The sequence below is a fragment of the Hippoglossus stenolepis genome, chromosome 11 (genome assembly GCF_022539355.2).
Source record: "Hippoglossus stenolepis isolate QCI-W04-F060 chromosome 11, HSTE1.2, whole genome shotgun sequence".
NCBI lineage: Eukaryota > Metazoa > Chordata > Actinopteri > Pleuronectiformes > Pleuronectidae > Hippoglossus > Hippoglossus stenolepis.
In genome coordinates, this window is record NC_061493.1 from 14,521,812 (window position 1) to 14,539,731 (window position 17,920).

The following is a 17,920-nucleotide window of genomic DNA, read 5'->3' on the forward strand; positions in this document are numbered from 1 at the left end:
GTCAAGAGCCATTAAAACTCTGTCCATCCATGTACAAAATGATGCCACATTCATCCCCTTCGTACAGGAAAGTAGTCTCAGACTCGTGGACCCCGCTGTGGGTCTCCACCAAAACACTAGCTCCATTTCCAGGAACCTTTGCCCCTGTGAAACTATTTACAGGACACAGTAGGCAAGCCATTGTTCTGGTAAACATTTACACCATGTATCAAACTGCCAGTCACTTATTTTCTGTGGGGGAATGTATTTTAGGAGCCCCGACCACATGTGCTTATCTGCCTGAGTGAGCCCAGTGTGGACCATGCGAGCCGTACATGCCAGAGCTTACTGCCGTCTGTCTCCCATCTGATGAGACTTTGCCGCATCTGATTGGTGGGTGTCGGGCACCGAATGAACATCGCGCATTATTGGTTTAAATGAAGTTCTGATTAGATGTTCAGCGGACTTGACTGGTATTTTTATACGAATGTTAAGGCTGTGGATTATTCCTGTGGGCGACAGGTGTTTGTTGTGTTGATGGTGGAGCTTTGTGCGGTGGTTTTGTCGCTTTAACTGGACTCTGATTGCAGAACATCTTGTTGTTTGTCTATGATTTATAGATGTATTTACCCGGGAGGCTATGCCGTTGTGTATATACGTGCTTTTCTCCTGGGGGCTGTGAATGAGTGCGAGATTCTGTAACTCGAATGCTGAAGCTGGAAGACAGAAACGATCTGGATCAGGTTAGTGCAGTGGCTTTGGCTCTGCTCTCAGTTTTGCAATCATCGACAGACAAAGCTTCCAAGAACTCAATTTTAGAGACATTTCCCTGGAACCTAATCCACTCTCTCAGGGGTCCACCTCCCACCGAAGTGGGGTTGAATGTTTTATTTGCAGCAGTCGCCTCCTTTTGTGTTGGAATCCTTCTAGGCGGTATTGTGTGACATCCCACACACACACACAAACACAGACGTCTTGACATTCCACTTTCCCCCGGCATCAGCCCTCTAACTGAATAAACATTCAGACACAACCAAGCATGATGCTCGGATCATGGACGCATGGATGACCCTGTGGGTACAGATCCAGTGTTCATGGCTGGACTTCATCCTATAAAATCATATTGGCTATAAATAGAACCCATATTCCACGTGATTTCTATGTAAATCAACAGAAAAACAAGAAGGAAGGAAATTACTGTTGTCTACATAATTTAATTTTGAATAAAGATTTGCTCACACCATGCAGCCGACACAGTTCGACCCCAGAGACAGGACTGGCTGTTAGACATGTCCCTATTGCGGTAGTGACGATGGAGGTGATGTAACCCGCCTGTCTTTAGCCGTGCTGCCTGAGGCGCCTGGCCAACCCAGCAGATATTTACTACTCCACTCACAGCCACCTCGTGCGGCAGCAGTAGCTGCCTGGCTTGGCGAGTGCATCACACATCTCCTAAATCTGGAGCTGCGATGAGAAAAAGATTGTGGGGTTTAACATGGGATTTATTCACCTTTTCAAGGACCTTGTCGTTAATGCGTACATGGAAATGGTAATTAGTGGCTTCAGGTTTACTGACGCAGGCTTTGATGCAATGGAGTTTTCCGAGACCCATTTAATACAGCCGTTTCACAAATAGGATTACTTCCATCAGCATACATTCAACAGCGGGCCTTCATTTACATGGGGACAAAGGCTGAATATATTTAATATTGTCATATAAGTAAAGAAAATACAAATACAGGCAAATATAGAACATTCATTTAAATGTAAAATGTAAACATAAATGCACATCTTTTGGGCAGTGTCTATTCTGCAGACACCAATAAATCAGCCGTGCTCGACTTTTAACTGCTTCTTTGTAATGAATTGATATCAGCGTTTCATAAAGAAGCAAAAGTGAAAAAAAGGTGCCCATATAGATAATTCTTGTGCTGCTGCTGCACCTCAGGCTTTTACAATGAGAACATTGCTAACAAGTAGCTACATGCATGTACTGTATATTTTACTGTTACAACTACTATTCTCTTGTGACTTTTAGCCAACTGTTCTTTGATACCATATAACTAATTCTGTCATGGAGACAGAGAAATATACACCACAATAGCCCTCTCCCCTTCCACTGCCCACCTGTCGTGCACAGACAAACAGTTGTACATTGCATTGTTACAAAGCGCAGGGCAACTGTTTCCCCCCACAGGGCTGCAGCGTGCACTGTCTGTCTGGCTGATCCACTCAAACAGGAGGAGATGCCTCGTCTCCTTTGAGTTGCATTCTTCTGATCTCGCGTCAGACTCTCAGGAGCTCACTCAGAGGGTTTCTATCTGTCAGTGCTCTGATCTCACTGTAGATGTCGGCTCTGCAGTGCCCTTTGGATGGAGTGTGGGAGGAGGATATTCAGTATGTGCCTCTTGGAAATCTACTTATATACATTATGCTCGCTTTCTAGCCTGCGTCTCATGCCTGCTTTTATTAGATTCGTCATAAACTTAATCTATATGGTAGAATACAGTATCTCCTATTAGAGCACAATAATCAAATGGGTGAATTAAAGGAATAAAGGAACAACTAGAGTAGCATTCAATAGAGCACACACCTCCGCCAAGGCCCAATGGTCGTCTTTTCTGTGTGAGGATGAAACACTCTACCGTGGCTCCATTACCTGAAGCACTGACATGTCTTAAGTCAAAGAGCAGGACTTCAGTGTGGCGGAGGCAGTGCTGCTGAAGTCCACACTTGATGGTGCACATCATCCCTGAGCTGTCACACCCAAACTAGGAATTGACTCAATAACAAACACAAACATACTTTGAGCATGAAATGTAAAGCAACAACAGATTTAGAAAATGATGTGACTGACACGTGCGTCTGTAAAAAATAATTTGACATGTTGCTGCGAGTGTAAAAGTGTAAAACATGTTAATATGTTGCTCTTAAAATGGTGTTTGGTCATGAGGGACGTGCTTTGGCTCCGTTGCCACTTTGTGTTAAGTGGTAGGTTAGAGGAGGACTGGATACTTTATACCTTGTATATGTGACACTATTGTAGGGGGTCAAGGCCAGGAATTTGAGGAGGGGGTGTAGAGGGTGGTTGTCAAACAGTCCATATCACATCTCGACCCCTGACCTTTTTGACACCCACCATGCAGCAGCCTCCTGTACTAATCTCTCTTGGATGACACCCTTGTCTTAAGCCCCAGGCTGCAGTTGCAGGGAGCGGCAGAGGATGGCTCTGCTCAGGTGTTTTTCTTTTCTAGGCCACAAGCCTGTCAATCGGTTTCATGTCTTTCTACGCCTCCAGAATCTTCTGCTGCTGCACGTAGCATGCCATCGCTATATTATTTCATGCTTCGTCCAAACAATCTAGCTGCTGGACATATTTCAAAAGTGTGTGTTTAGACTGTTGGAGGGACACGTCTCACATTAAGTAATGCCATGCCAGAACAGGCCCTGTACTCCAAGATGTCTGTTTCTGACTGGCTTTGTTTTCCAGAGGAAACAAGTCAGTATCACATGACATCACAGTGTTTAGGATAGATGTGATTTTTGTATGCCTGCAAGCCAGTGACAGCCAGAGGCATTATTTTCAGGTTTTTCGTCCAATCGGATTTTTGTGAACATGATAGCTCCTCAAGAACGCCTCCAAGGGATTTCTTCAAATGGAATACAATGTTCTCCTATATGCAAAGATGAACTCATAAGAATTCGGTGTTCAAAATTCAAACATCAAGGTCACTGTGAACTCACTAATCCCTTATTTTGACTCGTGAACATGTTACCTTAAGAACACCTTGAGAGAATCCTTTCAAATGTGGTGCTAATGTTCACCTGGACTCGTGGATTAACTGATCAGATTTGGGTGTTCAAGGGTCAAAGGTAAAGGTGACATTCACCTCACTTGTTTGTGGCCTCTTTAACATGATATCTCAAGTCTGTGTTTTGGGAATTTCTGCAAATATTGACGAGTTTTCACTTGGACTCAAAGATTCGTTGCTTAGATTGCAGTGGTCGAAGGTCACAGTTACCTCAAATTAGTCTAGAAAAAAGTTGTACGTAGACTGAAACTGCACTGATTATCAGAGGAACACATCTGCAGGGTGGTAATTGTAGTTTTTATGAAAGTTGAAAGCACAAGCGTTGTCCCCCCCCTTTTTATTTTACATATGTGCTGGTGTCAGTACAAGAATAATTAAAAACTACTGTGCACAAATAGCCACAATCAAATATGAATGTAGTTGTATTCATATCCTGATCACACCATTGCACGGCCTTTCAGATAGAAGCTCTTTAACGATTGACTGAATAACTACATTAGACAAAATACTGGAATATAGAGTTATTGGTCCTTCACCTGCACATTAGTATATTTCAATACTAACTGAAATGTCCATGAAGGTTTTAATGAGGAGATTTCATCTGTGTCCATGACAAGTGGCGGAGAGGATTTTCACCACTGTGTGTTGCTGTCAGGGACAGGTTCCTGAAAGCAGTCGCATGCTCTGCTTTGGGGGCATTAGGAGCGAAGGGGAATGTGGCGCTATGTTTGGAATCTGAGATGGGTCCACATGCCAGCCAGCACGTCTCTAGCTAGCCAGACCCCCTACTTCCATCTCACCACCCTCCTGCCTCCTAATCCCAGGCCCTGCTTTGACATCATCACAAACCATGTGAGCTAAACTTCCTCCCGGTCTTGCAGCAGAACCGGCATATTGATAGTAGGCAGTGCCACTACAAAACCCCTGGCTTCTATTTTTAGCAGGATAACAGCCCACGCCTTTTTTCTGTATTGTTCTTTGAGCATCCTGTTCCATGTGGGTGGAAGTGAACTCTGATTAATTTCAAAACACACCCAATTCAAAGACTAGGTCAGGAGGAGGTGTTTTAAGCTATTGTGTTAAATCACAGACCGACTGTACGGCTCAATGACCACGAACGCCAGTCAAGGCAAAGACTGATCCTGATGATTCTGCTGTTGTGCAGTTAGGGATTGTTGACAGTTTTCAGTGAACAAGACCAGACAGATCCCCAGCTGACCTCTGCCCTCTCTCACAATCTGTCAACCTAAGAACTACTTGAACCTGGGGCCATTACTTCTCAGACGGATGAGACACATATTGTAGACATTCCTCTACAATATGTCTTCTTCATGTCGGGGCAATTCTTGTGAGTTCTTCTTGACACAGTCCATGACTCAACAGCAAAAAGGCTTTACCGCGTGTTGCTTTGCTGTGATATGTTCTCATAGCTCCCTGCCTCATATAAAGAAAGAAAGACAGATATATGAACGCCTCAAATGCCCACTGGGGTTTTCATTGAGGTTCTGAGGGATGAGAGGCAAGCGTGGGCCTGCCTGTCATTCTTCTAAAAAAAATGTCTATTTCTATATCTTATTTAATTTGATTACAATACTTTACAGTTTCCATTCAGCTTTAAAATCAGGGGGCATAACCACAAGTTTAGCAAAAAGTGTCATGTGCCATGTTTTTGAATGTAGCTCTAAGATAAGATCAATTGAGATTATCCTTTATTAAATCCATGGAAATATAAAAATAGAAATAGAATTTTAACATACACAGTGAATAATATATAGAGTTGAGCAGAATATATTGCACAGGTAGAATTGAGTATTGCACAGTTCGATGAGTTCAACCTGTGCGAGTTTATCGTGCATGCCCGTTCTGAAATTGCACAAAATAAACTGTGGTTGAAGACTGGGTGTGGTGGTCAGGTGAATGGTTGAGGCCTTTTGTTGACACTGTAGGTGTTATGTGCAGAGTTTAAATTCCAAGCCATGCAAAGTCCATACCAGGGCTTAACAAAGAGATCTCTGACTCTTTCACAAATCACCTCTCCATAGAACAATGTTCAATCAAGCTGAACTCGCCCGCGTTCAGGGCTTGATGAGGATGTTGATGATCTGCAAAGAAAACTGCTCTGAGCTTCAGAGCCTCACAGAAAGCTCACTGTTGGTTGAAACAATAACTGCACTATGTTCCCTGCACTTGTATGCCCTGTATACTCTGATGGAAGTAGGAGATAGGGAGTTCAGAGAACGGACGTGGATCATGTGGGCTTAGCTGAAGTCTTTTCACCAACCTGGCTGCACCTGCACCACTTTTATTGCTAAAAACTTTTGTTTGTACCGCTGTTGTCAAGCTTCACAAATGAAAAAGCTCAAAACTGGAAGCCCTTACCTTGATTTAAGTGTAATGTTTAAATCCCCATAGATACTTTAGAGCTGAATTAGTTCCCAGGCTTTTACAAGGAAGGAAATAAGTGTTGCTGGCCAAGAGTGAGACCTTTCTTAATAGAGCAAGGAAACGACAACATTTTGCCAAAATCCATTCAGAGCATTGACTGCCTTTTGTTTATCCTGCTCTTTGTGTTTTTCTTTTTTCAGCTCTTCCATGTGGCGTACGTCCTCATCAAGTTTGCTAATTCACCTCGTCCTGACCTGTGGGTGCTGGAGCGCTCGGTGGACTACGGGAGAACCTACAGCCCCTGGCAGTATTTTGCACGTAAGTCACTGTGGTGGTTTTTCTATTTTGCAATGCCTTGAGTTTTATTGTGTTCTGATAATCAAAACTAAACCACGCCTCTTGCACAACACTTTTATTTACTTGTGCTATGAATCAAATATGACTGAACTATACCCACATGGAGCTGCTGGTCTGAGTAGGTGTAAGAAAATACAAGTTTAGTTATACAAATCTAGTTTATCACATTTTTATAGCTTTTTAAGTAGATTCCCTTTAGATTTTTTTTGTCTTTATATGTATGTTGGCTCAACATACATATGAACATACGAAATATGAAATGTACTATACAAATACAGTTTGTCTGATTTATTGATGTAGTAATGAGCAGCTGTTAAAACGTTATTAGCTGCTCTTGTTAAAATCGTCACACTCCTCTACAATATGTCTTCTTCATGTCAGACATGTGTGTGGAACAACCACGGCGCAGGTCTCTTTAGGTTTCCCACTGAACTATTTCAGCAATTCATCACGTACAATACCAGAGCCCCGGAAGCCTCACAGCTAACATTGAACTTATTAATTGCACACTGCCTTACCTGCCAAGACAAGTCAAAATGTCTGCAGTGAAAAAAAGGTTTGTTTACTGACACACTTTTAAACCTTCCACACTGATCAGCCTGCTTAAAGGCAGGGTGAGTGTGTGTGTGTGTGTGTGTGTGTGTGTGTGTGTGTGTGTGTGTGTGTGTGTGTGTGTGTGTGTGTGTGTGTGTGTGTGTGTGTGTGTGTGTGTGTGTGAGAGTGTGTCTTTGTGTGGGAGAGAGAGAGAGACATGCCAGGGTAAATTAAAACTGACAATAGAATATTCTACCTTTGAATGAACATGTCTGAGTTATGATGTCTAATATCTGGGGGGACACCTGTTCACACGCATTACTTCACTTCGTAGACAACTCGGTAAATGCAGCCTTAGGTTTTGCTTTTGATGGATTTGTTTCCTCATTTATCATTTTCAAATTCAGATTTATTTATTTTAATTGATGATGAAGGGATACGAGACTTCTTTGGCACCTAACACTCAAATATCAGATGCCGGAGCTTCACGTAAGCACTTGAGCACAACAACTGTCTGTGTGTTTGTTCACATGGAAACCAAATGTTCGACTATTGACCTCATTCTGAATAAGACATTATATAAGTTTCTCTTAGAATATTTCTTCCTGCCTATTTCTCACATCATTACACCCACTACGCCCAGGACATGCATCACCAAGCAGTTGGTTCCTGCCGATTGCCGATAATGGAAAATTCTGTGAAAACTCCTGCAGGATGTTATAATGCAATTAAGAAGGACATTGTGGATAAAAAGTAACTGTACAGAATTCATCCGTTTGATATTAATGTCAGTATATATGTTAAAATGAGAAAAGGTAAGATACTGAGGTGAGACATTGTTTTCTTGTTATTTTCATTTTTTTCAGATTCCAAACGTGAGTGTATAGAAAAGTTCAGAAAGCAGCCCAATGCTCGTGTAATAAATGATGACGACCAGGTGTGCACCACAGAGTACTCACGGACCGTGCCTCTGGAGAACGGAGAGGTAAAATATCACATCAAACAGTTAGAAACCAAACCACATTTGTTACATTTTATTTGGTAAACAAAAAAACTATTTTATCCAGATTGTGGTGTCTCTGGTCAACGGTCGACCGGGGTCCAAAAACTTCACCTACTCACCAGTGCTGCGAGATTTCACGAAGGCCACCAACATCCGCCTACACTTCCTCCGCACCAGCACCCTGCTGGGCCACCTCATCTCCAAGGCCCAGAGAGACCCCACTGTAACACGCAGGGTGAGAGCACACACTCCACGACTTCACAAAAAGGTGTCATATGGGCAGTTGCTATTTTCCCATTTGGGGAGCCAATTTTACAGCTCTGCACCAGACAGCCTCCAGCTTCCTTTCTGCTGACACATACAAAGTGGCCTGTGCTCCTCTGCTCACACATTCATCCTCGATGAGGCCTGATGCCAGATCTGTCTGTCCAATCATCACAGTCATTCCTCTGAGATTACTGGTTTGGACAGCTCCCATAGGCTGCAGGTGCAGAATATGGCACCTTTCCTTAAAGTATAAACTGTATGTTAGTAAAAACCAGCAGTGACAGAGTGATGACACTAAAGCCGATGCTCCTTGTTGTATATATATATATGAGTTGTGGCTTCACAAGGAGGTTGTATTTTCACCCCTGTGTGTTTGTTTGTTTCTAAGCAAGATTACACAAAAACAGGTGAATGGATTTTCATCGAACTTGTGTGTAAAGATGCAGTATGGGCATCAAGGCATTGAATTTCGGTGTGGAGACACACCGAAGCCATTTTCCTAGAGAATAATGCATGGATCTTGATGAAAAACAACATTAAAGGTACTGGTCTGTTGGGCCTTTGCGGAGGTATGTGCTCTACCGAGTGCCATTCTCTTGATTGATTCTTTTTTAATAAATCATTGATGTCAGCTGTTGGTTATTATCTTTATTTTTTGTTGTTGTTCCTATCATGCACTGATTCGCCCCATGGAATCCAGCCTCAGCTCTTGGGTCACGGTTTAAGTCTGTACTTGTCAAGCTGCAGGATTCTCCTCACGCAGACAAGCAGAGCCAGACATTTGTTTTGGTGTGGGGGATGTTGCTGGGCTGCCGATGACACGGCCGTTATTTAAAAATGGCGTGGTGATGATAACGTTTTCCTTCCATGTTGACAGTACTACTACAGTGTCAAAGACATCAGCATCGGCGGACGCTGCGTCTGTCATGGGCACGCACAGGTGTGTGGCGGGGGGCGTAACCCTGACAACCCAGACAGGTAAGAAATGCTAATTATCATCATCATCATCATCCTCACTCCAGGTTTCTTTGTTTTTGTCATCACATCAATACTTTCATGCGGGAAGTTTTTCATTACTAATTAATTTTCCTGAACCGGTTTGTTATTGGTGTTTCAAAATGTAAACTTTGAAGTCAGACTCATTTAATTTGTAAGTTTTCATTAACAGAGTCGCTCTGTGCTCCACTGTTGTGCCGTAGTGAGACAAAGACCACACAGATAGTGAATGAATTGATTGTGAGGAAGGACGATGCCCTCCTATGTTTGTACACTGACATCACCATTGTAAAAAGCAGCAGATTAGTTTAGTCACTCTGATTACAGATCCTGACTTTGTAAACAGCAGCGGAAACAAAGAGATGAGGGATTACATGCTGTTTTGGACCAACAGAGCAATGTCAGATTCATGAATTCCTCATTGTGTTTGATTATTACCTCCACCAAGGAGGCTGTGTTTTCGTCTATTTGTTTGTTAGTTAGCAGGATTGTGCAAAAACCTATCAACCGATTTCCATGGGATTTTGTGGAGGGGTAGAGCATAACCCAGGGAAGAACCCACAACATTTTGGTGCGGATCCAGGAACGGGTTTTTTTCACCTTCGCTAACATTGCGAGATGGGGCGTTCGTCAACATTTTTGTTTTCATTTCTCAGAGGAACAATTGAGGAAAAAATCTGGCATGTTCAGGGGACAGATTTTTACGACTGTGTACAATTAGGCGCAGCTTGATTGAATTTAAGGGGACTGTTGGGTAGAGGTATGCACTCCAGTGACTGGTTTCATGGTAACTTGGGGAAATTTGAATGATTGCTCTCAGGGGTGGGATCACGGGGGGAATTGGTCCCAGACTAAATCTGATTGGTCCCTGAAGTGCCCCTGTCCTGTATAATTAAAATTAGGGAACCTCACTAACAATCCAAACAATTTTTTAAGAATGTTTATTTTCCAAGCTCTTTTGAAACTTGTGCTTGGAATAATTTTTTTAATATATTCAAAGATGTGAGGATTTGCTCAAAGACATAGCGACAACCTGAGTGTTGTGTTGTATCACAGCTTGTATCTGTGTGTATCCAATGCAAATGACAATCTAAACACTCAATCCATGTGTCTGATCTCCTGCCTCTAGACTCCAGTGTGACTGCAAACACAACACCTGCGGCGAGTCATGTGACCTCTGCTGCCCAGGTTTTAACCAGAAACCATGGCGTGCTGCAACTGTCAGTAGCCCGAATGAGTGTCAGCGTAAGTATACATGTACAGTACTTCAGTTGATGTGTAAACAGAACCACACTCTGCTGCTTCCTATGCTGCCGGCTCTTTGAATAATGACCCACACTAGACACCCCCTCCCCAGAGTGGACTGAATTGTCCTCTTGATATTTAAGCCCTGTTGTGGATGTCCTGATATGGTGTTGTAAAGAGCCTCAGTAGTGTTGAGAAGTACATTCCTCAAATGGCATGTGTAATGAACAGCACAGTGCACAGCTAGCTCTATAGGATAACTGCTTTGTGTCTTCTTAGCCAGCTAGTGAGCCAGCTAACCAGGCCTGCAACAGCCTAGAGAGACCGTCCCCCAGGCCAGTTTATCTGTGATCCAGGCCGTTAGCCAGCAGACCATGTCTCAGCTGGGGTCTGATGGCTTTGGACTACTTACCCTTTGTGAAATACACGTGACCTTGTAGCAACCCCTAAAAGCAGAGTGTAAAATGAAGAAGACTTGTAATCCAAACAGTGCACCCATGCAGTGGAAAGACATCCGCACCATTCATAAACATTAAAGAGACACACGGGTGGGATACAGGAAGAGGATGTGCCGCCTTGTTTGGTTTGGATTTTATAGTTTCTCTTTATACTTTACAACTACGCTTATAAGTATCTTTTTGAAAAATAAGTAGCTTAAGGTGCTCAAACACGGACAAGGGAGTCGGGGGGGGGGGGATTTGCTGAGGCATATAGAATAATTATATGTGTGTGTGGGTCTCGGGGTTTTCCTCCTCAGCCTGCCAGTGCTTCTCGCATGCATCTGACTGTTATTATGACCCAGAGGTGGAAAAGAGGGGAGCAAGTTTAGACACCTTCGACAGGTACGACGGAGGGGGAGTGTGCATCCACTGCCAGGTATGAAATGCATATCAAGTCTAAACTGATTCCTGTGTGTGTGTGTGCATATTTGTGGTTGAAGGGGTGGAACATGGCACACAAATTAAGAACTGCATGTTGCCTGTGTCTCATGGGATTTTGAGGTCAAAACATTTTTCTTTTTTTTGCCATTTACACACTTTCCTCCTTCCACGCCAAGAATTTATTGTTGTGTCAAAATAAAGTAATGTTCAGTGTTGTAAAAGTATAACGTGGAATACTGTGCAGAGTATTTCAAAATGTTGTGTCCTCTCAAATGCAGGTCGTGCAAGTATGCAAATAAATCGATGTGCAACGAAAAACTAGAAATTCTAATGCACAGTGAAAAAATAGACTCTTGTGATCCTCAGCTTTCTCGTTGTTTTGTGGCTGATGCCTCACACATTATTTTGTGTTCTTCTTTAGCACAACACTGATGGAGTGAATTGTGAGCGATGCATCGAAGGCTTCCACAGACCTTATGGCGTCCCTCCTGAGTCTCCCTCAGGATGCATACGTGAGTCACTTTCTCACACTTTGGTTGCTTAAACTGATAAGTCCGAAGTCTGGAAACGTGAATGTGCGGATTGGAATGGTTTGTTTTGATTTGCTGAGACAAAATGCATAGTTTCCTCAGTTTCTTCTGCTGCTTTGATAGAATCATTAAAAACAAATTGTGTACATTCATTCTGTTTCAATCAAAAAGCACCAGATTGTTTGGGAACTACGTAATATCTCACCATGCAGCTATCTGACACACAGTGCATGACTAACAAGTGAAGCCAAAACATTGCTCGACTCAAAGGAGAGGCATCAGTGTCTTTTTTGAGACAGACACAAATGGCACCATTGATCAACCACTGGCACCACCGCTTGCATTATTGCTAAACCAGGCTCTGCTCTTGTTTACATTACTTTAATGGCCCATGGCTGTTCCTCGCCATATAAATAGCTGCCAGTTGTGTTTAGACACGAGAAAGTAGTGGATTTAAACCGGTTGCCCTGAGCACTTTAAGTAAACGTTAAGTAAACCTCAGAATCCCAAAACTCAATTAAGTGAGCTCATCAGTGGAAAAGCTGCTTGTTTCAGCAAATGAGCAAAGTTTTGGTCATCAATGTTTGCTATTGAGATCTCTCGATTTGAGATCTTGCATGGTTGAATAGTTGAATATTTGAGTTTATACTTCCTGCTGAAGGCTTTAACATCTTAAGGGATGTTTCAACGGCCGGGAAAGTGGGTAGGATTTCTGCGGGTGCTGCTGAAGACCTATGTAACTGTAGAATGTTCACCTGCACATATGAATTCTCTATCTTCACACGCAGCACTCTCTCTCATAGGGGATAGGGGGGATGGCTGAGAGGGAATAACAGTTGTGAGAGGTTATCAAGGGGCATGCAGTGTTGGTCACATGGTTTAAAGGGAATGGCACCCCCATCACCCTACAAATCCCCTATTGTGTGTATGGCATACATTTATATATTTGTCCACACTGATGCACTTGTTAATATGTGGTCATATTTGTACATTTATATAATTTCATCATGCAAACATGATCTCCACCAGCCTGCAGGTGCGATGAAAGGACAACAGCCGGTTGTGAAATGGGGTCTGGAAGGTGTATCTGCAAGCCACAGTTTGCTGGAGAAAACTGTGATCGCTGCGCTGATGGACACTATTACTACCCGCAGTGCATTCGTAAGTTTGAACATTTCGAATTAAGGATATTCATTTTACTTAGTGTATATAGAGAAATTGAGGGGGAAGCATAGGAGTGAATGTGCTAAAATTGTTATTTTATTGTGCAAATCCCGAAAGTCGTATGGCACACTGTCAAACTGAAAGGTGCAGGTGGTCTTACCCTTGCACCTCTGAGTCTTGGATGAGTGACAACTTCGATGTTCATTAAAATCTTTTGTCTGTGTGTGGGAGTTCGGGGTGTGGATGTATATGGGGTCAGGAGAAACTGTACCCACCCTTTGATGGGTGGGTACAGTTTCATCACTTTTTTTTTTTTAGCCTTTTATGTTTCAGGCTTTCAGTTTTCTCCTTGAGGGGACTGTTTTCTCTTTGACAAAGCCTATTTGAAAGAGGTATGCAGAAGGTTGTCTACACATGTTACTGTATTGACTAACCATTACTGCACATTCCACATACCATACCGCCATCCAAACAAACATATAGCATGCAGATGCTAGACACGCATAGTTTCCCAATCTTATCTCATTCTGATCTGACTCAGGAGGCATCAAGAGTATATTGAGATAAGATCGACAGTATTTCATCTGTTAGATTAATGAATACCCCCCCCCGGCTTTGACTAAGCCTGTTGGATTTCTTTATATGAACTTGCAGCGTTCGACTTCAGTGCTCCTGGACTTTGAATAAACATCTAACTGACATTCATTGCTTTTCTCAGAGAGGTGATTTACATCGTAATTTAGCTTTAATTTCACTGAATTAGTTAAAATACTCCAGATAAAGATCACATTCCTTTTTGCTTTAATATTAGTTTTATAGAGTCATTAAATCTGCCCCAGGTGAACTTTTTCTTATGTCATACAAACTCTAAATTAGTTGTAGGCTGATCCAGACAATTTATGAGCGTTGGATTTATTACAAGAGGTTATTCTTAACGGTGGGTGTCGTCTCCAGCCTGGTGCACTGACAGGCTGGTCTAAACATGTAGATGCAGTCATTAGGAGGCTGTCTGTGTTTTAGGAGATGCTTCTCTGCTGTTTTTATAGCTGTATAGAATTTCTACAACTTGTGTCCTTGTGTATTTTAGCATTTAAACCAAGATTTTGTCCCTTTTGCTGTAAATGGCCGTTGTTGAGAATTGTATGGGAAATGTTAAATGCTAGGAGATGTTAAGTAACAGTGGCACTAGAGAAGAATCATTACCCAAGAAAACAGAAGACTGGCACTCAGTGGAGCACATACCCTCTGCCAAGATCCAATATTCAAATTAAGTCGAGCTGCACCAAATTTCACACACTCCAAAGATATCGCCCCTGAATATGGCAGATTTCTTTATGAAAAATATCTCACAATGTTAAAGAAAGTGAACCTGGAAATAATCCTGGATCTGAACCAAAATTTGATGTATTGAAGTTTTTGGAAAATCCTGTGAGTGGCATCAATCATCTAATTTGATCTCTCGGCAAGAGAAAAGGAAGCAGTTCTTTCTCAATATTTATGACTACATCTTCATAATGTTTGTTTATATACTGTATGTGTTTTGGTTTTTGTGCTTTTTAGTATTTGCAGCAAAATCAATTATTCAAGTAGTGTGAAGATGACGCTAAAGGTTTTTACAGAATCTCAGTTTATTTTCTGGGGAGATCTTTACTTTGTACCTGTCCTTTGAAATCAGGATATCCTATATACCCAGTGACCACCAAATCCCCTGCAGGTCCTTTTGTGGGTAAGTAGATTTTTTAATTTCTAATTAAACCATCATTTAAAATGCTCTCAGTTGAACTTCTTTACTGATTAATTTTTTCCATCCTTTTTATTCTCTTTGCACAGAGCCCACAGTCTGTCCTCTGGGTTATTTCGGCTCACCCACCTGTCAGCGTGAGTCTTATTAGATCTAATATGTTTTGCTGCTATAGAGTTGTTTCTATGGTTATGCTGTGTTTACTAATTTAATTTTTTTTACCGTGCAGTCCTCGACTGTCTTGCATCACATTTGGCGCAGGTTGTTAGAAAGGACTTCAGACCATTTAAGGCACCACTGAGTCCGACTGAGTTAAATGTAAGGAGGTCTGACAGGGGTCAATCGAGGAAGTCTTTAAACAAATACATAGGTTAGGTCATGTTTGCAGGTTATGAAAACAGAACTGGCAGTATTCTGTTTTATGACTGGGTTTGACGGGAGGGTTAAAATACTTGTACGACATATAGTCAGACTGTGTAAATCTTCTGCTCACAGACAGCAGAGCTCTAGCAGTTGTTACACATAACAGTCTGATGGTCCTAAATTTTGTTGTCCGTCAGTGAGGATTTAAGTTCAAGTGTTCCCGTGATAGTGTTAGTCAGTTGGGACTGCAGTGAGAGCAGTGAGAGCTGACCAGGCTATTATTAGTTATGACCCCCCCGGCTAAATTCCCTTTTCTGGTTTCATCTAAGCTGGGAAACTCATTCTTATTAATATGGCATCTCTATCAAAACAAAGACCTTTGGCCCTTTACTTTTTCTGGCTTGTTGTACGCTGTTGTAACAATGTACGCTGTCTTTAAACCTGTCTGTGTAACTGTGAGCTGAGTGAGAAGGAATTTCATCCGCAGCCTTTGAAAAAGCTGATTTTAATGTTGGAGCCGCTTATAGGGACAAAGAAACTTCTCTCTGGGCTGGTGGCTGTCCTGTATGAGCGCCAAGTCTATTCACATACCAATACCAGGCGAAGCTTGGCAAGATGTGGGCACCAGTGTGGCTGTACCACTGTGTGCCACAACAGGAGAATAGTTCACGTGCTGAAAGTATTTGTCATTCCTTCTGCATCAAAGAAAAAAGCTCAGGCTCATTTGTAAGCAGGCTTCAGGATTCAACCAAATAACTTTGAATTTTAATCATGATTCAATTAGTTAGAACTTCTATTGATGAAATACATATATTTAATGTGTTTGTGCACAGAGTGTGTATGCGACTACAGAGGAACTGTGCCTACGGTCTGCGACTCTTCGGGGCGCTGCCTCTGCCGTGAGGGTGTGGAGGGGGAGCGATGCGACCGCTGTCGACCTGGATACCATGTTTTCCCCAACTGCCAGGGTGAGAACGAATCATCATCCCCATTAGCCTTCACAAAATGCACGAGCACAGCCTCATCATAGTTACTGTTCAGACTGAAACATGACCTTTATTTTGAAATAAATAAACCATTATGTTCTCATAAACATAGGCAGCAGACCAGAAGAGTAAATGTTGACAGTGTAGCTACTTGTTATATTGGATTGATTACAGGAAGTTGCACAGAATGGCTTTGTGTGCAAAAAACAGTTTATTCAGCAACTTTGTATTTTTGACTGCATGAGACTACGTGCAGTATTTTCATGATTACGAATCAATCAATCAAACTTTGAATTTGAATCATGATTCAATTAGTTAGAACTTCTATTGATGAAATACATATATTTAATGTGTTTGTGCACAGAGTGTGTATGTGAATACAGAGGAACTGTGCCTACGGTCTGCGACTCTTCGGGGCGCTGCCTCTGCCGTGAGGGTGTGGAGGGGGAGCGATGCGACCGCTGTCGACCTGGATACCATGTTTTCCCCAACTGCCAGGGTGAGAATGAATCATCATCCCCATCACAAAATACACAAGCACAACCTCATCATAGTTACTTTTCAGACTGAAACATGACCTTTATTTTGAAAGCGATCATGCTCTCAAAAACATAGGCAGCAGACCAGAAGTGTAAATGTTGACAGTGTCGCTACTTGTTATATTGGATTGATTACAGGAAGTTGCACAGAACGACTTTTTGTGCAAAAAACAGTTTATTCAGCAACTTTGTATTTTTGACTGCATGAGACTACGTGCAGTATTTTCATGATTAAGAATCAATCAATCAAACTTTGAATTTGAATCATGATTCAATTAGATAGAACTTTTATTGATGAAATACATATATTTAATGTGTTTGTGCACAGAGTGTGTATGCGACTACAGAGGAACTGTGCCTACGGTCTGCGACTCTTCGGGGCGCTGCCTCTGCCGTGAGGGTGTGGAGGGGGAGCGATGCGACCGCTGTCGACCTGGATACCATGTTTTCCCCAACTGCCAGGGTGAGAACGAATCATCATCCCCATTAGCCTTCACAAAATGCACGAGCACAGCCTCATCATAGTTACTTTTCAGACTGAAACATGACCTTTATTTTGAAAGCGATAATGTTCTCAAAAACATAGGCAGCAGACCGGAAGAGTAAATGTTGACAGTGTAGCTACTTGATATTTTGGATTGATTACAATAATTCCCAAGCAATTGACAAATTGTTAAAAGATTAGTAATAAACCTATGCACTCATGCATTTTAAAAGATAATAAAACAGTAAAACACCACCACGTATCATTGTAAATAAAGCAAGTGTAACTTATAAAAAGCCATAAAATTATAAAACACTAAATGTATACTCCAAGCAGAGACATGCTTTGGTCTGAGCTGAGGACTTTTGGCACTACAACATTATGGATCTAAAAGGATCTCAAAAGCCCAAACCAACTGCATATACTGAATCATATATATGATCCACTTTGATCAAGTATGATCTAAAATAATCTTCTAGAATATCTCTTTTTTAAATATTGCTTTATTGTGTATTCTCTCATCATATTATGTCATTTGCTTTATCAGTTGTGTGCATTAAAGAGCCTTATAATGATCATTTTGTTTTTTGTGAGGAATAATAAGTATCTAATAATGCAAAATGGCATCAGCTGACGTCCTTTTCCTCATCTTCC

At 41.9% G+C, this 17,920-nt stretch overlaps 1 protein-coding gene across 1 annotated transcript in view; it reads left to right on the top strand.

The window, feature by feature from the left end:
* LOC118117187 (laminin subunit alpha-3) overlaps window positions 1-17,920 on the top strand; it is a 54,932-nt gene that overhangs the window by 4,768 nt on the left and 32,244 nt on the right. Inside the window, exons 3-15 of the mRNA XM_047341870.1 lie at window positions 6,377-6,494; window positions 7,934-8,052; window positions 8,135-8,305; window positions 9,215-9,315; window positions 10,463-10,578; window positions 11,336-11,454; window positions 11,881-11,971; window positions 13,019-13,150; window positions 14,829-14,879; window positions 14,984-15,031; window positions 16,091-16,225; window positions 16,608-16,742; window positions 17,111-17,245. Coding sequence (XP_047197826.1) covers window positions 6,377-6,494; window positions 7,934-8,052; window positions 8,135-8,305; window positions 9,215-9,315; window positions 10,463-10,578; window positions 11,336-11,454; window positions 11,881-11,971; window positions 13,019-13,150; window positions 14,829-14,879; window positions 14,984-15,031; window positions 16,091-16,225; window positions 16,608-16,742; window positions 17,111-17,245 — 1,471 coding nt within the window. The remainder of the gene's footprint in view (window positions 1-6,376; window positions 6,495-7,933; window positions 8,053-8,134; window positions 8,306-9,214; window positions 9,316-10,462; window positions 10,579-11,335; window positions 11,455-11,880; window positions 11,972-13,018; window positions 13,151-14,828; window positions 14,880-14,983; window positions 15,032-16,090; window positions 16,226-16,607; window positions 16,743-17,110; window positions 17,246-17,920) is intronic.